The sequence below is a fragment of the Balaenoptera physalus genome, assembly GCF_965194825.1.
Source record: "Balaenoptera physalus genome assembly, chromosome: 11".
In the NCBI taxonomy this organism is placed as follows: domain Eukaryota; kingdom Metazoa; phylum Chordata; class Mammalia; order Artiodactyla; family Balaenopteridae; genus Balaenoptera; species Balaenoptera physalus.
Genome location: NC_138896.1, coordinates 75,150,165 through 75,170,827, shown reverse-complemented (window position 1 = coordinate 75,170,827; position 20,663 = coordinate 75,150,165). Strand labels below are relative to the sequence as shown.

Genomic DNA, 20,663 nt, shown 5'->3' with positions numbered 1-20,663 from the left:
AGGCTCTGGTCAGCAGGAAGATGGAGAGAGGCAGGGAAGGGGGCTAGAAAAGGGTGCTTGTTACAGAGGATGTTGGCATCAAGTGGTGTGGCTCCCCACAGCGCTGCTTGTGTCTTAAAGGGTTTGAGGCATGAAAGAAGGAGAGTGGATGGCGAGTCTGTCCTCAGGCATGGATGGGCGTGGAGAGCAGAGGAGCCTACACCTGCTAAACCCAGACTCCTCTTAGTGCATTTACTAAAGGAGCAGCCTTGGTGTTTCCAGATTGAAAGTGGGGCCTGGAGGTCCCAGTACTTCTTAAGCTAGTGTGCACTGTTCTCAGGGGGAGAGGGGATAAGGGAGCTTATGAAAAGGGGCTCTTTAGGTTTTTTTTTTTTTCCCTGCGATGCCACGCAGCTTGTGGTATCCTATTGTAGTTCCCTGACCAGGGGTCGAACCTGGGTGCCCGGCATTGGAAGTGCAGAGTCCTGACCACTGGACTTCTAGGGAATTCCTGAAAAGGGTCTCTTTGGATACTCCTCCCCAACTTGCAGACAAAACCCCAGGCTGCTGCTTATGGCCAGAAGACATCTGTCCTAGATGGGAAGAGGAAGGGGTGGAGCCTCTTAGCACCCCGTCCCTCCCCATCCTGTAGTAGCTCTTGCCCTGCCCATGCACTGGGCAGAGAGGAGAGCCAGCAGCTCAATTCTGCTTTTTAATCATAATGTCACAGGTTTCTGGGGTTCATGGAAAATCCCCAGCCCTAGATGATGGACAAGTCCCTCGATACTAGCACAGCCGGGACACATGGATTCTCACGGTGTTCTGTCTAGGTGGGAGAGCCATCCCTTTGTCCAAACACGAATCTTTGGAGAACGTATCTGACATTGCTGTGGTGGTTGTCATAGTGGATGTCTGTCACGGAACTTATGTTCTGCCTGCCTGGAAGAACTTCTGTTCTCCCAGTCAGGTGAACTGTTGTGACACCTTCCCTAGAGATGCTGCAATGGAGCTGGGTCATACTGAGTAGTGCTGTTTTCCAGAGGGTGAGGCATTGCTCCATAGAAAGTACAGTTAATTAAGACAGTTCTATTTCTTGACTGGACTTTGAGGTCAAATCTATAGGTGTACCTTAATTATGCTTACATTAAAACAGTGTAATTTAAACCCATTATTTTCTTTTTTCAGCTTTTCTATACTGCAGTTCTCGTGCTCTGCTATGTTATTTATTTCACAAAGTTACTGGGCTCCCCAGAATCAGCCAAGCAACAAGTTCTTCCTGTCTCCAGAATGACAGATATGTTACCCAATATTACGAGAAGTAGAGTAAGTAATGTATTTTGTCTGTTATCATTTTAATCACAGATGCTAGTTATCCTTGAGGGAAAGAAATGACAACCTTATTGCTTATTGTTATAATAATAAAGATAATTTGATAACTCATGTCTATGGAGTGCTTGTTATGTGCTCAGCCAGGGTTTCTAAATCTTGTCACTATTGACAGTTTGGGCCAGATAATTTTTGTTGTGAGAGCTGTCCTTTGCATTGTAGGATGTTTAGCAGCGTTCTTGATCTTTACCCACTAGATACCAGGAGGTACCACCCCCGAGTTGTAACAACCAAAAATATCTCCAGACACTGTGGAGTGTCCCCCAGGGGACAGAATTGCCCCCAGTTGAAAATCACTCTGCCAGCCCCTGTGCTGGATGATTTGCATACCTTATTTAATGCTTATAACAACTCTTTGGGGCTGACATTATTATTTCTATTTTAGCGTTGAGGAACTGAGGCTTAGCAACTAAATTACCTGCCCAAGGTGAGGGTCAGAGTGAGGACAGGAGCTGGAGTGGCATGAATCCCAGCAGAGCACAGGGCTCTCACCACTGTGCTCACTCTCTCTGTTCTGCTGCGTCTCTTGGTTTTTCCCGGGACTGACCTCCAGCACAGATAGTCTGGAGGGTGCTGACAAAGCAGGGAGGGCCCCTGCAGAGTTCCTTCGCCTAGTGTCAGGCTGCTCTCTCAGGTGATCCGCTTCCCCACGTAAACCATTGAGGATTCCAGAGGCTGATGTGTGAGAGTAAGGCATAATCTCTTTCTACTCAACCCTTCAACTTTCAGTCCATTTGACTTTTATCTCCTGACTCTCGTGGGGTCAGTGCTAGTGTCTCTAGCCCAGGAGCCATGCATGTGATGTCTTACCACATCACCTCTGCACAGATGCTCTGTGACCTGCTCCATCTGGGCTGATGCACTTTCCCTTTTTCTCGTACTTATTTGCTTTCTGGATGTGGTGCACTTAGTTGAGGTAAGGCTTCAGCTGGACTTCTCCTTATAGCTCTTTTGTGATTACTTGAAAATGTAATAAAGTATTTGGGACTTAAGTCTCAGAACTTAAGGAATCTTGTTATGCAACTTTTCAAGAAAAACGAGAAATTATGTAGCAAAGCCAGGTATGTTCTTATTTGTTAGATGAGAGTTCTCCATTCTGATCAACTAGATCTTACCTTTAACCTAAATCAACATGACAGTTTTTGGATACCATGGTGCCTTATCTTCAGGCCTAACAGATCAGGACTCCAGATCACTTCTCTTGCCTGGAGCTTCTGCTCCCTGCCCACAGAGCGGGTCTGAGAGTGCAGAAAAGTCCCCCTCCCTGAGCGCTCCCCAGGGCCCACCTGTACCAAGCCTGGCCAGCTTTTCATACTGGACCAGCGCCTGCACCCAGCAGTATTTTGGAAAGGAGCGTTTTTACTGTTAATACAGGCAAAGAGAGAGAGGGTAAGGAAAAGAGTCTGACAAGTGTGTACTTAACCCTGTGACGGGCTCAGAACTCCAACCTTCAGTTTCCTTATCTGTCAAATGGGCATAATAAGAATACCTCCTTCCTAAGGTGGTTGTGAGAGCCAGATGAGATGGGGCATATAAGGTGCTTAACGCTGTGGCCTGGCATGAGTGCACATCCATACGTGACAGCCCACACCATCACCAGCATCTCGCTGCTGCTCTGAGAGCAGGAGTAGCTCCACTTGAGCATCCTAGCCAGGCAGACACTGATGACATTGCTGAGAGCTCAGCGATTTCACCTGGCAGTCTGTCCCGAAAGTACCCATGCTCATGTTGTCAGGACAGAAGTCTTGACCTTAAGAAGGTTGGGTGTACCTGTCACACACGATGGTGGCAGCGTTCCTGCTGACAGAACACAGCCCCTGCTGGGTGTTCTCTGGGATACAGACACGTAGGAAGGTGACTGCTTAGCCTCAGGGAGCTTCCTATGCATTTGGGAGGCAGTAGATACAGATCTGAAGCCTGCAGGACTCTCTCCAGACCTCAGGGTCCTCACTTTTAAGGTGAGATTGTTGGTCTACACAACCCCTTAAAGACTTACAGAATTCTGTGAAAGTATTTGAACTTTGACAAAGAGCCGTTTATAATAACTGCCATTGACTACACACTTACTCTGCGCCCGGCCTTAGGCTAAGTACTGTACTTGGACTTCTGTCCTTAATCCTCTTAGTAACCCTATGAGGTAAATACTATTGTCTCCCATTTTACAGGTGAGAAAACGGAGGTTCAGAGACATTAAGTGACGAACCCCAAATCACACAGCTGGCTTTGGACCCACTTCTCTCTAACTTCTGTCTGTGGAAAAACCTTAGTCTGTGTGTTTAACCTCTATGCTATGAAGCCTTCCAAAAGAAATTGGCTTAAAAAAAAAGAAAAAGAAATTGGCTTATTGCCAAAAGTAATTATTTATTTACTTAAAGATTGGGAGATTCCAGGTAGAACAATTCATTATTCAAGTTTACTTTTTTAAAGAGAAAAGAAACGAGACAAATCTGAATGCAGTGGATAACTACACCAGCGACATGCCTAACTCGACTCTCCAGAGCAGCTTTCTGCCCTGGGGGCTCCCTCCTACGAAACTGGTCAAAAAATTGCTTTCACAATCAACTTGACCAAATTGGGAGATATCTTGCCTCCTCTTATAGAATTCCATCTTCTTTTTTTTTTTTTAATTAATTACTTTTTGGCTGCATTGGGTCTTCGTTGTTGTGTGTGGGCTTTCTCTAGTTGCGGTGAGTGGGGGCTACTCTTCGTTGTGGTGCGTGGGCTTCTCATTGGGGTGGCTTCTCTTGTTGTGGAGCACGGGCTCTAGGCGCGCTTGCCTCAGTAGTTGTGGCTCACAGGCTCTAGAGCACAGGCTCAGTAGTTGTGGCGCGTGGGCTTAGTTGCTCCGTGGCATGTGGGATCTTCCCGGACGAGGGCTCGAAACCATGTCCCCTGCATTGGCAGGCGGATTCTAAACCACTGCGCCACCAGGGAAGTCCAGAATTCCATCTTCTTTAATGTTACTTATTTAGCCTTAAAATAATGACATCTCAAATAACGGCTGCCTTTTACATCTTTTCTATTCTTTGATACTTCTGAGTGATTTAATATGAGAGATCAGCTAATAGTCAAGTAAAGCTGAGGAATTTAACACAGCAAGCATGTACTAAGCAGTATCCTGTCTTAAGCACTGTACCAGGTGCCCTGAGCGGGGTCCCTGTGCTCAGAACTTGCACTGTGGTGGGGAGATAACATGTGTACTCTGCTAACTACACTGTGTGTCTAGTGTTAACAAGATAGAAGCACAGAGAAAGAACTGATGAATTCCATCTTCAAGCGTCAAGGAAGGCTTCATGGAGGAAGCTGCTTTTGAGCCGGGCCTTGACGCCTGGGTGGGCAGAGGCGAATGTGCACGTGTGGTAGAAATGAGCATTCGTGGCTGTAGGAAGGAAGAACATTTGCTCAGGGCCTGTTATGTGCCCATCACTGTGTTGGAATTGGGATTGCAGAGATGACTGGGTCCTTAGGTTTGTTGGACAGCTGGGGAGGGGAGAGGTGAGGAAGCAAAAGGGGGAAGGAGGTGATGGCGTGCTGGTCTAGAGCCGGGTAATAATGCCCTCAGTGCTGCCGAGTGCAATTCAAGGGCAATGGAGCCTAATGAAAGGTTTTTGAACAGTACCATGGTCTAATTGCTTGTGTTGAGAAACTTACCATCTGTTACAGATTTATCATTTCTAGTTTTCTCTCATTCAATGCTCATACCAGCTCCAGGAGATAGGACTTCTTATCCCACTTTGTAGGTGAGAAAACTGAGGCTTAGCAAAGTTAAGTGTTTTGCCCATGGCCTTCGTAGTCCGTAAGTCAGGAGCTGTAGGGCATTCCCTGGAGGTCCAGTGGTTAGGACTCTGCGTTTCCACTGCAGGGAGCATGGGTTTGATCCCTGGTTGGGGAACTAAGATCCCACATGCCGCCGTGGCCCAGCCAAAAAAAAAAGAAAAAAAGGGTAAGGAATGGGACTTCCCCAGTCTCACCCCTGGGTCCAGTGGGTGAGACTCCATGCTCCCAATGCAGGGGACCTGGGTTCAATCCCTGGTTGGGGAACTAGATCTCGCATGCATGCCGCAACTCAGAAGAAGCCGTCATGCCACAACGAAGATCCCTTGTGCTGCAACTAAGACCCAGCGCAGCCAAAATAAACAACAACAACAAAAAGTAAGGAGCTGTAGTTTGAGCCCCAGTCTCTGAGCTTGACTCCAAAGCCTGAGCCCTACCATGAGGAGAGAAAAGGTTGGAAGAAGGTCAGGGGGAGGCAGTGGCAATCATCTATCACTTTTCAAGTGATGAGGACAGTGGAGGGTGGGTGGAAGCGGGAGCATGGACGAAGCCAGGGCAGTCGATAGCCCTGGAGCGAGAGGCAGAGGAAAGAGTGCTGTGTGGGGTGTGGAGGTGATGGAGAGCAGGGGACAGGACCGTGGCCCTGGTGACTCTTGTCAGTGTGGTAAAGATGCAGCTGGTTGGACCATTCTGAGTCAGAAGAGTTTGGGAAGTGGAAGAGTGACTCAGGTTAAAGCACAATGAGCCCCTGAGTTCTGATTCCAGACTTTCTCTGGAGGTACTGGCCATCACCTTTCCCCATCCGTACCTCAGTTTCTCCATCAGTACCGGGAGGCAGTGGAATGGCTTGTTGGTCACGGGATTCTGGAGAAATTCACAGCCTGTAGACCAGCTCAGCAGCTTAGCAATACCAACCTAGCTCTTGGGGAAGAGGCCTCTTTTGACCTTCCCAAGTGACAAATCCATTCAGAACAGAATGATAAAAGCCCGAAGAGTGCTTCTTTTTCTACCACTTAGCAGTTGCCTCTGAGAAGAAACCCAATCTCTGATCAGACTTCCTGCCTCTGTGTCCTTAATGAGCATTTTGGAGTTAGTAAGCAGTGTGGCCATTCCTTCCAAACCATGGGTCCATTTAAATTGAAGGCATTAGGAGAAAGGAATGCTCAAGTATAAGCTTGAAGATCAGATGCACTGTCATGATTTCACTCGCCTAAAGAACTTTTTATTTATTTATTTTTAAAGAGCTCTGCCACCTTCCCAAATCAATTCATAGCCTAACAGCAAGTAGGCTTCACAAAAGCCTTGTGGGCCCGCTGTAACTGTAACATTTCCTTTGGAAAGAGCACAGTTACTGCTTTGCAGATCACACCCCTCGCCCCCTCCAGAGGACCACCTGGCATGGAGGGGGCAGACTGTGAGAGAGAGAAGGTGCTGTACCCAGGCTCCCCTGAAGCCAACTATGGGCAGGATCAGTGTACGAGGATGACATGGTCCACAGTGCCCCCTAGTGGTATAGGGAGGTCTGGCGCTCTTTGTTCTGGGGAAAGGAAATGCCCAATTTCCTTCTCACTGAGGAAAATTTCCTCCTGGACTAGAGCTACCCCTGGCATTCAGCTCCAGGTCCAATGATGCACTGAAGTCAGTGTGGTTTGGCAGGATTCAGAACTGTCCTCCAAATCCGGAAGAAAGGTTCTGAAACCAAAGGGTGAGGAGATTTGAGGACTGGAAATGACCCTTGCTTTCAAAGGGTACTCTGGACTTGCCCTGTCCTAAATGGTAATGTGGACAGGGCAATGTGGCTACAGAGCATTTGGAATTGAGATGAGCTGTAAGTGCACTCAATACACACTGGATTTCAAAGAATTAATATAAAAAATATGAAATGCTTCTAGTATTTCTTTTCATGTTGCAATGATCGTATTTGGGGTCAAATCAAATATATTAAAATGAATTTCACCTGTTTCTTTTTACTGTTCACTGTAGGCTGCTAGAAAATTTAAAATCATATATATGGCATACATTATATTTCTACACAGATGGGCTTTGGGCCAAGAGCAGGGGCCCATGTGACTGGGACAGGTTCTACGCCTGCCTTTGGGCCAGCTTCCATAGCTAAAGTCGACCTTTTAGAGAGGTGAGGTGGGCTTGGCCTTGTGATTCACCCCTTTCCTCCTAAATAGCCCCCTGAAATCCCACCTTTCAAAAGTCATCAACTGAGTTAATATGAACTTTCCAAAATGCAGGTACCCTGAGAATAAGAACCTAACACCTAAACTGAATATTCTGGAATCCCAGGATGCCTTCATGTTTGAGGAGGGGCCCCTAGAAGGAACTGGGAGGAAGTAGAAAAAAAGAAGTCATGTCCAGCTAGCTTGCCCCTCTCCTGCATTTTGTGGTCAGCTCTCTGGCTTTGAGGCTACCTGTCTCTTACAGGTTGACCTCTGCCCTTCCTAAGCATTTTCTTCCTTCTCACCCTCCTTGTCCCTAGGAAATGGGCGGTTTGGTGCTCCCCCTGAGAGTTTTAGAAGAGCCATATCAGAAGTTTGTTTTTTGTTTTTGTTTTCCTTTTCTCTGTCGTTCCAATTCTATGTGGTTTAACTGACCTGGAAGGCCTTACTTTCTTTTGAAATATACAAGCCAAGCTCATATGCTTTCTGTAAAGGGACCCTGGCTGGCTAAATAGAGCACTAAGATGTACATTGAGCAGACTTTGCCCTGCAGCTTGGCATGCTTCAGACGTCTTTTAAGGAAAGAACTGACTGTGAGCTGTGTGTGTTCCATGTGGTCAGCTTACTCTCTGGGCAGCAGCAAGGGGACAGCACAATTCTTCAGGGGTCTCAGTGAATGAATCTTGGGCAGGCCCTACAGGGAGGCTCTTCCACCCAGAGACTTTGTCTTCACATTTAGGAATGTAAGTTTTTTGCCAGTATTTGTTGGATGTCTTCTGTGTGCTTAGCAGTAAATGAAAAATTAGTGGGGACTATCCAAATTGGGATTTAGAGACCAAACTGAGTTTGCCTCTCATGTAGTATTATTGTATTCTTAGACTTGGAATACCTGGAGTTTTTGTTTTGTTTTGTTTTTTCTTCTAGGCTTTTGTAAATTGGGAAGAGGCTAAATTGACTTGGAGTTTCTTCAAACAGTCTTTCTTGAAACAGATTTTGACAGAAGGTAAGTAAAAGGTCTCTCTGAGCAGTCAGGAAGCCGAAGTATCAGCCAGGGGATTCCATAGAACTGCTGATTGCCTAGATGCAGACCACCTGCTGCCTAGAGCCCCCAGGGCAGAGGACCCTCAGAAATGGGAGTTTTTTAAACAAGGAGAGGAAAACTAACATTTATTTAATTTGATACTTCAGTTGTCTAATTTAAATCTCCCCACAGCCTTGTAAGAAAGATATTGTCCCCATTTATTATGGATGAGGAAACTGAGGGTCAGTGAGGTTACATAACTTCTGCAGGAATGAGGAGCAATTTAATTTGAATCCAAGTCTAACTCCAGAACCCATGTTAACAGCGTTTAAACAAATGTATTATAAAAATATTATATCAATTACAGAAAGTTTGGAAAATACAGAAAACTATCTGTAATCTCATTTTCCTAACTTTTTATACACTTCTTTTTCTGCACTTTTTAAGAACCAGGTTTTTCTCATTTTATTTTCTTTAACAATAAAATTCACCTGTGGGATAGTTTGGTCGGCCTTCCAACTTCTCGGGACTTTCTAGTTTAACAGTGACAGAGCTCTGAAGCAGAGGGCAAGCCAGGAGCTGAAAGTATATGTAGTTTTTCTATATATATGTATTGGTTTATTTATACCCAGCTTTAGTTCAAAGAATGAGATTGGAGGTGGCTATAAGCTGCTGAAGGTAGTAGTTTCTCTCTATAAATTTCGTGTGTCTGTACATCTATATATCTATTACTGAACGTGTTTCTAAATCTTTTCAAAAATTATCTTTTAATTATGAAAATAATATAACCCCATTACAAGAATTTTGGAAAATAGAAAAGTTTCCTATAATTCCAGTATTCTAATACAAACATCATTATTATTATCTTGTTGTTTTTCCTTTTCCACCTTCTTTATTTTATTCATTGTGCTTCCAAAGGGAAGTAACTCCCCCTAAGCCTCACTTTCCGCATATGTGAGTTAAAGGATAGGACCAGGAGGCGCCTGAGGGCTCCCTGAATTTTGCGAATGGATGTTTCTAGCCTGAGCCCATAACGCTGCCATTACAGAAGTGAAACTGTTCATAGGACTTCTGGAGGAAGTAAAGGTCAGAAGCCTTCAGAGAGCTGAGTGAAGGTGCCTTAATGCTAAGTTTCTTGAGAGCAGCGAGTGTGCTGTTCACCACTGTCTCCGTGGCACCCTGCCAGGCCTGGCACATGATAGGTATTCAGCAAGTATTTTTTGATAAAGAAAGGTACTGTAGTGAAATTGTATATTGTGATAGTTCCCATTATTGTTAGAACAGGCAAAACAATGGAGGGAGTTTTGGGGAGGGGTGTTACTTAAATGCACTTTTTTTTCCTCCTGAAGTTTAAAGGACAGTTTGAATGAGTTGAGGAATGGTCCTAAGTTGGTTGCAAGCAGTGGCCCTAAGTTGGTTGTCTGGACTGCAGTGGCTAGACGTGTGTGCAGTGGCAGGTATCAGCCACACACTCAAGCCTCCCAAGCTGGGTCTGCTCCATGGTTGGGCCGTCCTGACTTGGCTGGAAGAGGGCCCTTAGGGACTTTCCAGGGCCTCCCTCTCTGTGGCTGTGAAGTAAGGAAGGGGCTTGACAAGGACACCCAGATTCTTCTTCTCTAAAAACTACAGCTCTAAAAAATTTGAAATCATTTATTGTTATAGCAAAAATGTGTGTGTGTGTATGTGTGAGTGTATATAGTATATGTGTGTGTATGTGTGTGTGTATGTGTGTGTGTATGTGAGTGTATATAGTATATGTGTATGTATGTGTGTGTATGTGTGAGTGTATATAGTATATGTGTATGTATGTGTGAGTGTATGTGTGAGTGTATATAGTATATGTGTATGTGTGTGTGTGTATGTGTGTGTATATAGTGTATGTGTATGTGTGTGTATGTGTGAGTGTATATAGTATATGTGTATGTGTGTGCGTATCTGTGAGTGTATATAGTATATGTGCATGTGTGTATGTGTGAGTGTATATAGTATATGTGTATGTATGTGTGTGTATGTGTGAGTGTATATAGTATATGTGTATGTGTGAGTGTATATAGTATATGTGTATGTGTGAGTGTATATAGTAATGTGTATGTGTGTGTATGTGTGTGTATATAGTATATGTGTATGTGTGTGTGTATCTGTGAGTGTATATAGTATATGTGTATGTGTGTATGTGTGAGTGTATATAGTATATATGTATGTATGTGTATGTGTGAGTGTATATAGTATATGTGTATGTGTGAGTGTATATAGTATATGTGTGTGTATATAGTATATGTGTATGTGTGAGTGTATATAGTATATGTGTATGTATGTGTGAGTGTATGTGTGAGTGTATATAGTATATGTGTGTGTATATAGTATATGTGTATGTGTGAGTGTATATAGTATATGTGTGTGTGTGTATGTGTGTGTATGTGTGTATATAGTATATGTTTATGTATGTGTGTGTATATAAATGCTGTTACTTTCTGCCCCCACATTTCCTAAACACTGTGTGTCAGGTGCTGAGAATACACAGATGAATGAGGAACAGGCCGTGGCCTCAAGGAGCTCATTCTCTCCCCAGAGACACAGGCATTTGTGTGGTTAACTCTGACACAGGGCTGTGAGGGGCTGTACTTGGAAGTGCCAGCTCATTCGCCAGACATCTCTTGAGTGCTGTTTAATTTCCTGGAGCTCTGCTAGGCAGCCAGGGGCACGGAGATGACTGAGACATGGTTCCTGCCCTCAGGGAGCTCACAGAACGTGGGAGGGAGAGGCCTTTTGTGCCAGAACCCAAGGAAGTCCCTGAAGAAAAGTCATTGCAGGTGGTGAGAATACCAACAGCTGAGGCTGGGAACACCGGCCCAGCCTGACTCAGAGCAGCTGGAGGGGCTAAAACCTCCATGTAGGGTGTAGCAGTGGATAACAGTGTGATGGTGGGAGGTGGGGGTGAGGTTGGTGAAGGGAGGCCAAAAAGATAGCTTGGGGTAAGTTTATAAAAGGCCTCAAGGGCTTCCCTGGTGGCGCAGTGGTTAAGAATCTGCCTGCCAATGCAGGGGACATGGGTTCAAGCCCTGGTCCGGGAAGATCCCACATACCACAGAGCAACTAAGCCCGTGCGCCACAACTACTGAGCCTGCGCTCTAGAACCCACGAGCCACAACTGCTGAGCCTGTGCGTCACAACTACTGAAGCCCGCGTGCCTAGAGCCCATGCTCCGCAATAAGAGAAGCCATCGCAGTGAGAAGCCCACGCACTGCAACAGAATAGCCCCCACTCGCCGCAACTAGAGAAAGCCCGCACGCAGCAACGAAGACCAAACGCAGCCAAAAATAAATAAATAAAATAAATAAATTTATAAAAAATAATAATAATAAAAAAATAAAAGACCTCAAATGCAGAATCAAGGCGCTTGGACTTTTTGCAAACACTACAGAGCCATTCAAAGTTGTGAACGCAGGGATTGACTTAAGATCTGTATTTGCAAAAGCTGGAACTGTTAGTGGTGAGGATGGATCAGAGCAGAGCAGAGATAGATGGGAACTAGTGCAGTCCCTGAGGGCCCGTGCCTGGGAAGACTTGCAGAGGTCCCTGCCACAAATGCAGTGGCTGGGAGATTGTAGGCAGGGAAGGGCTTGAAGAGGGACTTAAGATCACATTGCTTCTCGTCTCTTAATATTGCTTTCCTCTTTGAGCAAGTTGCTAGGAGGTGAGAGTTGGCCCTTCAGAGCTATGGACACTGTTCAGTGCCCCACCTCCATAGTGGTCAGTGCTTTCCACTCACAGATAATAAGAACATTCATGGAAGTTGGGGGTGGGGAATAGGGCTCTGGGCTGGTGTCTTCACCTTGAAAGCATTAGACTGTCTTGAATTGTGAACTTGGGCTCCAGGGAACTGCCAGCCTCCACGGAGCTTTATCCACCCAGAGAGGAAACTTTTGATGAGTCTGTGCACTTAATCATGGACCTTTCATTTCACAGAATTTATGCTCAGATTATCTGACCTCCCTGAAAACTTGAGATAATCATTTTCATCATTAACATTTTAGTAACTCCTCATACTTTTTAAAAAACTTATCAGACTGGTTTTATTGATTTTTGTTTTTTTGTTTTTATTTATTTATTTATTTATGGTTGTGTTGGGTCTTTGTTTCTGTGCGAGGGCTTTCTCCAGTTGCGGCAAGTGGGGGCCACTCTTCATCGCGGTGCGCGGGCCTCTCACTATCGCGGCCTCTCCTGTTGCGGAGCACAGGCTCCAGACGCGCAGGCTCAATAGTTGTGGCTCACGGGCCTAGTCGCTCCGCAGCATGTGGGATCTTCCCAGACCAGGGCTCGAACCCGTGTCCCCTGCATTGGCAGGCAGACTCTCAACCACTGCGCCACCAGGGTAACCCCTGTTTTGTTTTTAATTTAACTGGTTTGGAAATTTGTTGTCAGTAAAGCCCCCTGCACTTTCCAAATTGTTATTATTTTGAGATCATTTGAAATCAACATTAGGACAAGGAACATGTCTTCAACTGATTACTTAATTTTTCTTCTTTGAGAGTATTTACCAACTGGAAGAGATGATAGACGATAAAAGAAAAGGAAAGAAGAAAATACTGTACATTTGAAATGCTAATTAGTTTGCTTTTCCATTTACAGGCGAGCGATATGTGATGACATTTTTGAACGTGTTAAATTTTGGGGATCAGGGTAAGATGAAATTCTGTATTGTTTTAATTAAAGATGAACTATTAGTAGACACTTTCTCATATTTTTCTCTGCAGTTTGATACATTTAATGAAAAAATGAACCTGAAGATTATTTTTTAAAAAAAGATTATAAGTAATGAATCCTGAAGATTAAAAATTGTAGGTCTTTATAAATATATATTTGACTATCCCCTCTCATGTGACGTGGGTGGCAAGTTCTCTTTTGAGATTCTCTGCCCTTACCCCGCTTTCTGCAGAGCTCTGGTGCTCATTTTGGGGGCCAAAGGGTGCTAAGGGAAAAGGGAGCTCATTGCAGTCACAAAGATTTGCTCCATGTTTGTGTGGCTAGATAGGTCTTAATATTTTTTTCACACTTATTTTTGAATATAATCCCAAAGTAGTGGAAATAAAAAGAAAAAAAAATCAACTTGGCATTAATGACTTTTATAAAAAAATGCTGGTGATGGAAATGTTCTGTATCTTGACTGTATCCATGTCAGTTGAGATATTGTGCTATAGTTTTGCAAGAATTTACAGTTTGGGGAACTGGGTAAAGGGTACGTGGATCTCTCTTTTCTTTCTTACAACTCCATGTGAATCTATAATTATCTCAAAAACTTTAATTTAAAAAATTAAATTAGAAAAAATTTTAATGGTGCTATAAAAATTCAAATAGAAAAGCCAATACGATTGTTATTTCTTCCTTTTTGTTTTGTAGGCGTGTATGATATAGTGAATAATCTTGGCTCCCTTGTGGCAAGATTAATTTTCCAGCCAATAGAAGAGAGTTTTTATATATTCTTTGCTAAGGTGCTGGAGAGAGAAAAGGATGCCACACTTCAGAAGGAGGTAGTCTTGGTTCTCACGTCACCATCTCCCAAGTGAAATCTCTGTCTATGCGCAGGATAAACAGACAGAAACGTGGAACTATCTGTTCCCCTCTGTTAGATCTGAAATTTTCTTCTCGTTTTCATTCTTCTGTCACATTCTGAATGATGGCAGGACCCTGAGCTCACTTCTTCTTTCACAGCCTCTCCTCTTCCCCCTGACCAGCCCTTCTTTTTCACCCTTTGTCCTTCTTTGTGACCTTATTCTTGTCCCAGCCCTCTCAGAACTCTCTGCGGCTGTCCCCAGTGCAGCGAGCGCAGACCTCCTTCCATGGTCTAGTCTTAGGTGTAAGAATGAGGTTGCCTCCCCCATCCTCAGATTCTCAAGTACAAAAGATGAGCCGAAGGATGCAGAGACCGGGTCAAGGCTAACTGAGGGTGCAAGGAGGAAAGCGTGCGGGCATTTGGTCTCGCTCACCAATATGCGGGTTTAAGGTCTCGCTCGCTTAAACAACTTAAGAAGTTGTTTAGCTTCTTAAGGACTGTGACATGCCCAGAGCTCCATTCTGACTCTGAGAATCAATATACTCCGGCCAGTAAAAACAGAAGAGATTTTAATCCTGGAGTATTTGGTTGTAGAAACTTCCCTTTTCCTAGAACCATTGAAAATGTCTGTCTTAGAATTAGAAGCAAGCTAAGTCGGCCTCTTACATCTCTTAGAAGACATTTTGCAAAATGCAGTTTATGCACAGTATTTCAAAATGAGCTAATCTGGTTCTCAGACTGATTTAGGAATGTTTTCCTAAGTGTAGATTCCAGGAACATCAGGGTTTGGAGTTGTTTGTCAGGAGAAGCACGCTGACAAAGCTAGCTAGCAATGTAAAAACTCATCCATTTAAGAATAAATGTCAGAGGGGGAAGTGAGTGTTTCCTAGGCAACATTTGAGATAGTTTATCCTAAATGAGTTAAAAAGTAACCCTCCCCTGCACTGCCTAAGGAGGTACACTTTGTCTTTTTCCCTCCATTCTAATTGACATAGAAACAAACCCAGGCTACAGAAAAGCAGTGATGGCCCTCAGCAGTTGAAAGAGTGATCTGTAAAACAGCAAAGGGAGAAAGTCAGATGTGAAGTTTTTCTTTAGCTCATGATTCATCCCACTTATTTCCCTCTCTCCCGGCCCAAGGAGGATGTTGCTGTGGCCGCTGCGGTTTTGGAGTCCCTGCTAAAGCTGGCCCTGCTCACTGGCCTGACCATCTCTGTTTTCGGCTTTGCCTATTCTCAACTGGCTTTGGACATCTATGGAGGGGCCATGCTTAGCTCAGGATCAGGTATGCACAAGAGGTTTTTCCAGATCTGTTCTAATTTCCAAACCGAAATATTTAGAAGAGTCTTACAAAATTCAAACACATGACTGACATGTGTGTCAGTGTAGGGAAAATTGCCGGTAGCTGGGGCACCTGAGGTCAAACCAGCTCAGGGTGCAGTTGGAGCTTTGGCACCAGGTCGATCAGTCCCGCAACCTCACTTGGAGCAGTTGTTATGAATCCTTGGCTTTCCTCTCAGCCCTAAAATGTGTTTTGCCGATTGCTTCCCTGTGCTCCCTCTGGGGTAAGCGAGGAAGGCAGAGAGCAGGCTCTGATGAGTCTCCGCTTGGTACTAAACACATCTGAAGACAGTAAATGCCACATAAATCTCACGGCCTGATGCATAAAAGCCTCCGAAGGATAACCCAGAGCCATTTGCAGAGAATGAAATTGATCTCAGCAAATAAAGTGGTATATTTAATCCAGTGACTCTTGGGTTTTGAAGGAGAAAAGTATTGAATGTGTCTAACTTTGAAACACTTGGTGCCCAGGCCACTGGGCGTCTCACAGCTTCGCTGGGCCCTGGGAACTTCACCAATTTCAAAATGCGCTGGGTCGTGGGGTGGCAATCCATTTGGAGTGTTTCATCTTGGGTTTAGCAAAGATGTTTTTAATTCCTCAGGTCACTAGACAAGAACCCTGAAGACTTCTTTCTGCTGCCCTATCTCAAATGTAAAGGGCCTTCTCCAGTGCCATTTTACAAGGTCACTGGCATGTTTTAGTCTCCACTATAATGGGCCCAAACTTTTAGTATTAGGGGAAGAAGGGCCGAGTTTCTGCTTGACAGCAAAGGTTGTTAAGTTTGGAGAAACACCTGCCATGAAACCAATGACGTGGTTTGCTGCTGCCTGGGTCAGGCAACTGCAGGGAGGCCCGCATTAGGAAGCCATTAGCAAGTCAGTGTGCAGAGAGCGAGACAGGCTATTTCACAGCAGCTCTGCCCCTTTGGAAAGGTAGTCACCAAGGAGCAGCCTTTGTAATGCAACCACAGGACAATGCCACGAGGAAAGGGCTGTCCCATCCATGTAATGTTCACTTGCTGGATTCGTTAATCACAGAAGATAAATCAACAAACCATTGTCATTGTGTGGTCCTTTTACTCAAGTGAGATGCTGGTACCAGTCTTGAGAATTTAAAAGGGTCAGTGTTAGTTGATTTCTAAGGTAATAAATTCTATCTCTGATGGTGTATGTCAGAGTCATTAATAATTTTATTTATTTTTTATTTTTAATTTATGTATTATTATTTCTTATTTTTGGCTGCATTGGGTCTTCGTTGCTGCACGCAGGTTTTCTCTAGCTGCGGCGAGTGGGGGCTACTCTTCGTTGCAGTGTGCGGGCTTCTCACTGCGGTGGCTTCTCTTGTTGTGGAGCACGAGCTCTAGGCACGCGGGCTTCAGTAGATGTGGCTTGAAGGCTCAGTAGTTGTGGCTCACGGTCTCTGGAGCGCAGGCTCAATAGTTGTGGCACACGGGCTTAGTTGCTCTGTGGCACATGGGATCTTCCCGGACCAGGGCTCGAACCCGTGTCCCCTGCATTGGCAGGTGGATTCTCAACCACTGCGCCACCAGGGAAGCCCCAGAGTCGTTAATAATTTTAGACTCAAAAAGGTATCCTCTCTGTCTCATCTTCAGAGAGAGAAGAGTCTTGAGAGTGGTCTGGTTTCTCAATCTCTGAAAAGGATGTGTGGTTTGGTGTAGCCGCTGCAGGATCTTTAGGACCCTTGTCGTCTCTTGCCTGGCTCAGGCCTCCATCAGCATCCCTGTCCTGGCAAGGTCTTCCAGCATTTGTCTCCTCATTGCAACTGCTCCTCATTTTGACCAAACTTCCAGTTCTCTGTGCCTCTGGGAGGGTCATTTTGTCTCCCCAGGGTGCCTGTCGGCTTTCCTTCCCTTGTCTGCACTCCACCCATCTTCTCCTTGCCCTACTCCTGACTCTTCGGACTAGTGCTGCATATCCGAATGCCTTTCCTGTGCCAGAAAACATTAACACTGCTGCTCTCCGCCCCCCACCATAGTCTTTTTTGTTCCCTTAAAACTACCTCACAAAACTTGACTTTCTCCAGAAAGTCTTACTGAATCAGAAAAGAATGGGAACTTTCCATGCCTCAGCCCAACCACTTAGTTTTGAAAGTGGACCTTGCAATGCTGCTGTCCTCCGTTGCCCCAGTTACGTGTTGGTCTTTTTCCTCACCTGTGAAGTGGACTCACCTATGACCTGAAGTGGCCTCTCAGAGGCCTCTGTGCTGCTGTCTCCAAATGTAGGACTTGGACGCACCACAGGCAGGCTTTCGTGGGGCACTGTGGTTTTGCTTTGCATTACTTGGCCCTAGCCCTGTATATAATTAGGGGCTTTGGAAGTGCTCTGAGACTTTTCTCAGAAGTCTTTCTCATACCTAGCTTTTCCATCCTAAAGAAAAATACGTTCAGTGAACTTCCCTGAGATTTCTCACATTTATCTCTTAGGTGCTTCTCTCTTGCCCTTTCTTTTACTTTTTTTTGTCTGGAGAAGGAAAGATTTATTATTTGCAGCAAGTAAGGAGAACACTTGCTTTCCCAAAGCAGTGTCTTCTCTTTTATTTTTTAAAATCTTTTTTTCTTCTCAATCCCCTAATATTAGCTTCCTAGGGCTGCGATAACAATGTATCACAAACTGTTCAACAGAAATTGATTGTCTCACAGTTCTGGAGGGAAGAAGTCTGAAATCCAGGTATCAGCAGGGCTGTGCTCTCTCTGACATCTCCAGAGTAAGCATCCTTCCTTGCCTCTTCTAGCTAATGGTGTTGGTCGGCAATCCTTGGCTTGGAAATGCGTTAACTCCTATCACGTGGCTGTCTTCTCCCTGTGTGTCTTCACATTGTCTTCCCTCTGTGAGTGTCTGTCTCTGTGTCCAAATTTCCCTTTTTTATAAGGACACCAGTCATAATGGATTAGGGCCCACCCTAATGACCTCATTTTAACTTGGTTATCTTTATAAAGACCCTGTTTCCAAATAGATCATACTCTAATGATCCAGATAAATCTATTAGACTTCAAATTACTTCAGATTACTTTTGAAGGGGATATATAATTCAAGCAATACTACCACTCACTTCAATCCATAGTTTAAGGTTCCATCCACAAATTCCCCAATTCCAACCTCTTTCCCCAAAATTGACTCAAAGCGCTTCTACTTGAATCACCGTTTCATGCAGGAGTTTTGTGTCCTCCACTTTGCAAAGCAGCTCACTATCCACCTTCAGATAGACTCACACATGCCGTCGGCTTTCAGTTACCAAGTGAGAGGTGCAGGTTAGGAGAGGAGCCCCGCTCCTCTCTGCCAGAGAGAGGAGGATGGAGAGAAGCAGGAAGCACACTGAGCATAGCCTCGAACCACTGCAGGGCAGAACCTGGTCCCTGCCTCCTTTGCTGGAGTCATCCCACAGCTGGGGTGGGGGCCAGGCTACTTTCTGCAGCGACTTGGGGAATGAAATGCAACAGGATACGGTACAATGTGAACCCAAGAGAGGGCCATCAGGGCTGCCCTGTTAGTAGTCCTTTTGTCCTTTTTGATGGCCGTAAAACTATTTAGGGTCCCCATGACACAGGGATGTTTCATATTAAGCAGCTTTCATACACCAGGAATAATTTTCAGATTCCGAGACTCTGGAACTCCCCCCGCCTTTCCCTTTTCTTTTAGCAGTTAAGTTTTTTCGTTATTGAGGTCTAATTTACATAAATTAAAATGCTGTCCTCTTAAGAGCACAGTTTGGGGGCTTCCCTGGTGGCGCAGTGGTTAAGAATCCGCCTGCCAATGCAAGGGACATAGGTTCGAGCCCTGGTCCGGGAAGATCCCACATGCTGTGGAGCAACTAAGCCCGTGTGCCACAACTACTGAGCACACATGCCACAACTACTGAAACCCGCGCGCCTAGAGCCTGTGCTCTGCAACAACAGAAGCCACCTCAATGAGAAGCGTGTGCACCGCAACGAAGAGTAGCCCCCGCTCGCTGCAACTAGAGAAAGCCCGTGTGCAGCAACGAAGACCCAATGCAGCCAAAAATAAATTTAAAAAAATTTTAAAAATGCGTTAAAAAAAAAAAAGAGCACAGTTTGATGAGTTTTGACAAATATCTACACCCATGTAACCAACATCCAGATTAAGATACAGAACATTTCTCTTACCCCAGAATGTTCTCTTAGGACCCTTTCCAGTCAACTGCCCCCCTCCAACTCAGAGACAAGCACTTCTCTGATTTCTGTTACCATAGATTAGTATTGCTTTTAAAAAGAATTTCATATAAATGAAATCATACAGCATGGGCACTTTCATGTTCGGCTTCTTTCCCTCAGTATAATGTTTTTGAGATTCATCCATGTTTTTACATGCATCAGTAGTTTTTTTTCTCCTTGACTGCTGAGAAGTATTTCTTTGTGTGGCCGGCCCATAGTTTGTTTATCCCTTCTCCTGTCGATGGTCACTTTGGGCTGTTAGGAATAAAACTGCCATGGATGTTTTTGTACACATGTTTTTGTGAACACATGCATTTGTTTCTGTTGGTTGTACACCTAGGAGTAGAATTGCTGGATCATAGGTTAAGTACATGTTTATTTTTTTAGAAACTGCTTGGCTGCCTCTCAGTAATGACCCTCTTAAAAGAGGGGATCAGGGAATTCCCTCGTGGTCCAGTGGTTAGGACTTGGCACTTTCACTGCTGAGGGCCCAGGTTCAATCCCTGGTTGGGAACTTATGTCCTGCAAGCTGCGCAGCTCGGCCAGGGGGAAAAAAAAAGAGGGGATCCGTTTCGTTTTAAGGCTCCCGATTTTTGTTAGCAGATCTTCCCAAAGCTTGTTAGTTAGCTGTAGAACCACATCACTTTGTTTTAGGAGAAAATAACTTTGCAGGCTCTGATTCTCCCTGCAGAGTTGTGGGTGTTCTATCTCTGTAGTTTCCTGCTGCTCCTGAGCCCTGGGCTTCTTCAGGGCCTCCTCAACTGAGTTTCTCGTAGCATGCAGGGCCACTAGTGTCCCCAAGTGCTCAAACTAGCAGGCTTCTTCATGCCGATTTAAAAAGTGAGATTTGCTTGCTGGCTAGATAAGCTTTTAGTTGTTAGGCAAGAGATCTGTACATTTATTCCTAATTGTCTTTTTGTTTTTAGCTGTTTATTTTAGTCAGTACTGTAGAATGCTGGGAGTCCTTCCAGATAGTTAAGACCATAGGCTCAAGCACGCGTCTGCCCACTGATGACATCAGCAGGGCTCATGACCCAGCTCTGGTGTTCTCTGACCAACCAGCCGAAGTGACGGAGCCCGTGGGCCTCCTGTTTGGGCTCTGGAGTCTCGGTGGGTTGTTTCCTTACAGGTCCTGTCCTGCTGCGTGCCTATTGTCTTTACGTCCTCCTGCTTGCCATCAATGGAGTGACCGAGTGTTTCACATTTGCTGCCATGAGGAAAGAGGAGGTCGACAGGTAGGTAACCTTAAAGAC

At 44.9% G+C, this 20,663-nt stretch overlaps 1 protein-coding gene across 9 annotated transcripts in view; it reads left to right on the top strand.

Annotated features, from left to right (window-relative positions):
• RFT1 (RFT1 glycolipid translocator homolog) overlaps window positions 1–20,663 on the top strand; it is a 50,170-nt gene that overhangs the window by 10,920 nt on the left and 18,587 nt on the right. For 8 of the 9 annotated variants that reach the window (XR_014251124.1, XR_014251125.1, XR_014251126.1 and 5 more), the window contains 6 exons: window positions 1,165–1,302; window positions 8,232–8,310; window positions 12,958–13,008; window positions 13,726–13,856; window positions 15,020–15,164; window positions 20,540–20,645. Coding sequence is in view for 6 of the 9 variants with exons in the window: in XM_082414509.1 (XP_082270635.1) it covers window positions 1,165–1,302; window positions 8,232–8,310; window positions 12,958–13,008; window positions 13,726–13,856; window positions 15,020–15,164; window positions 20,540–20,645 (650 nt within the window). In the remaining 3 variants the exon portion in view is untranslated. The remainder of the gene's footprint in view (window positions 1–1,164; window positions 1,303–8,231; window positions 8,311–12,957; window positions 13,009–13,725; window positions 13,857–15,019; window positions 15,165–20,539; window positions 20,646–20,663) is intronic. The other variant, XM_082414513.1, reaches the window with a different exon arrangement.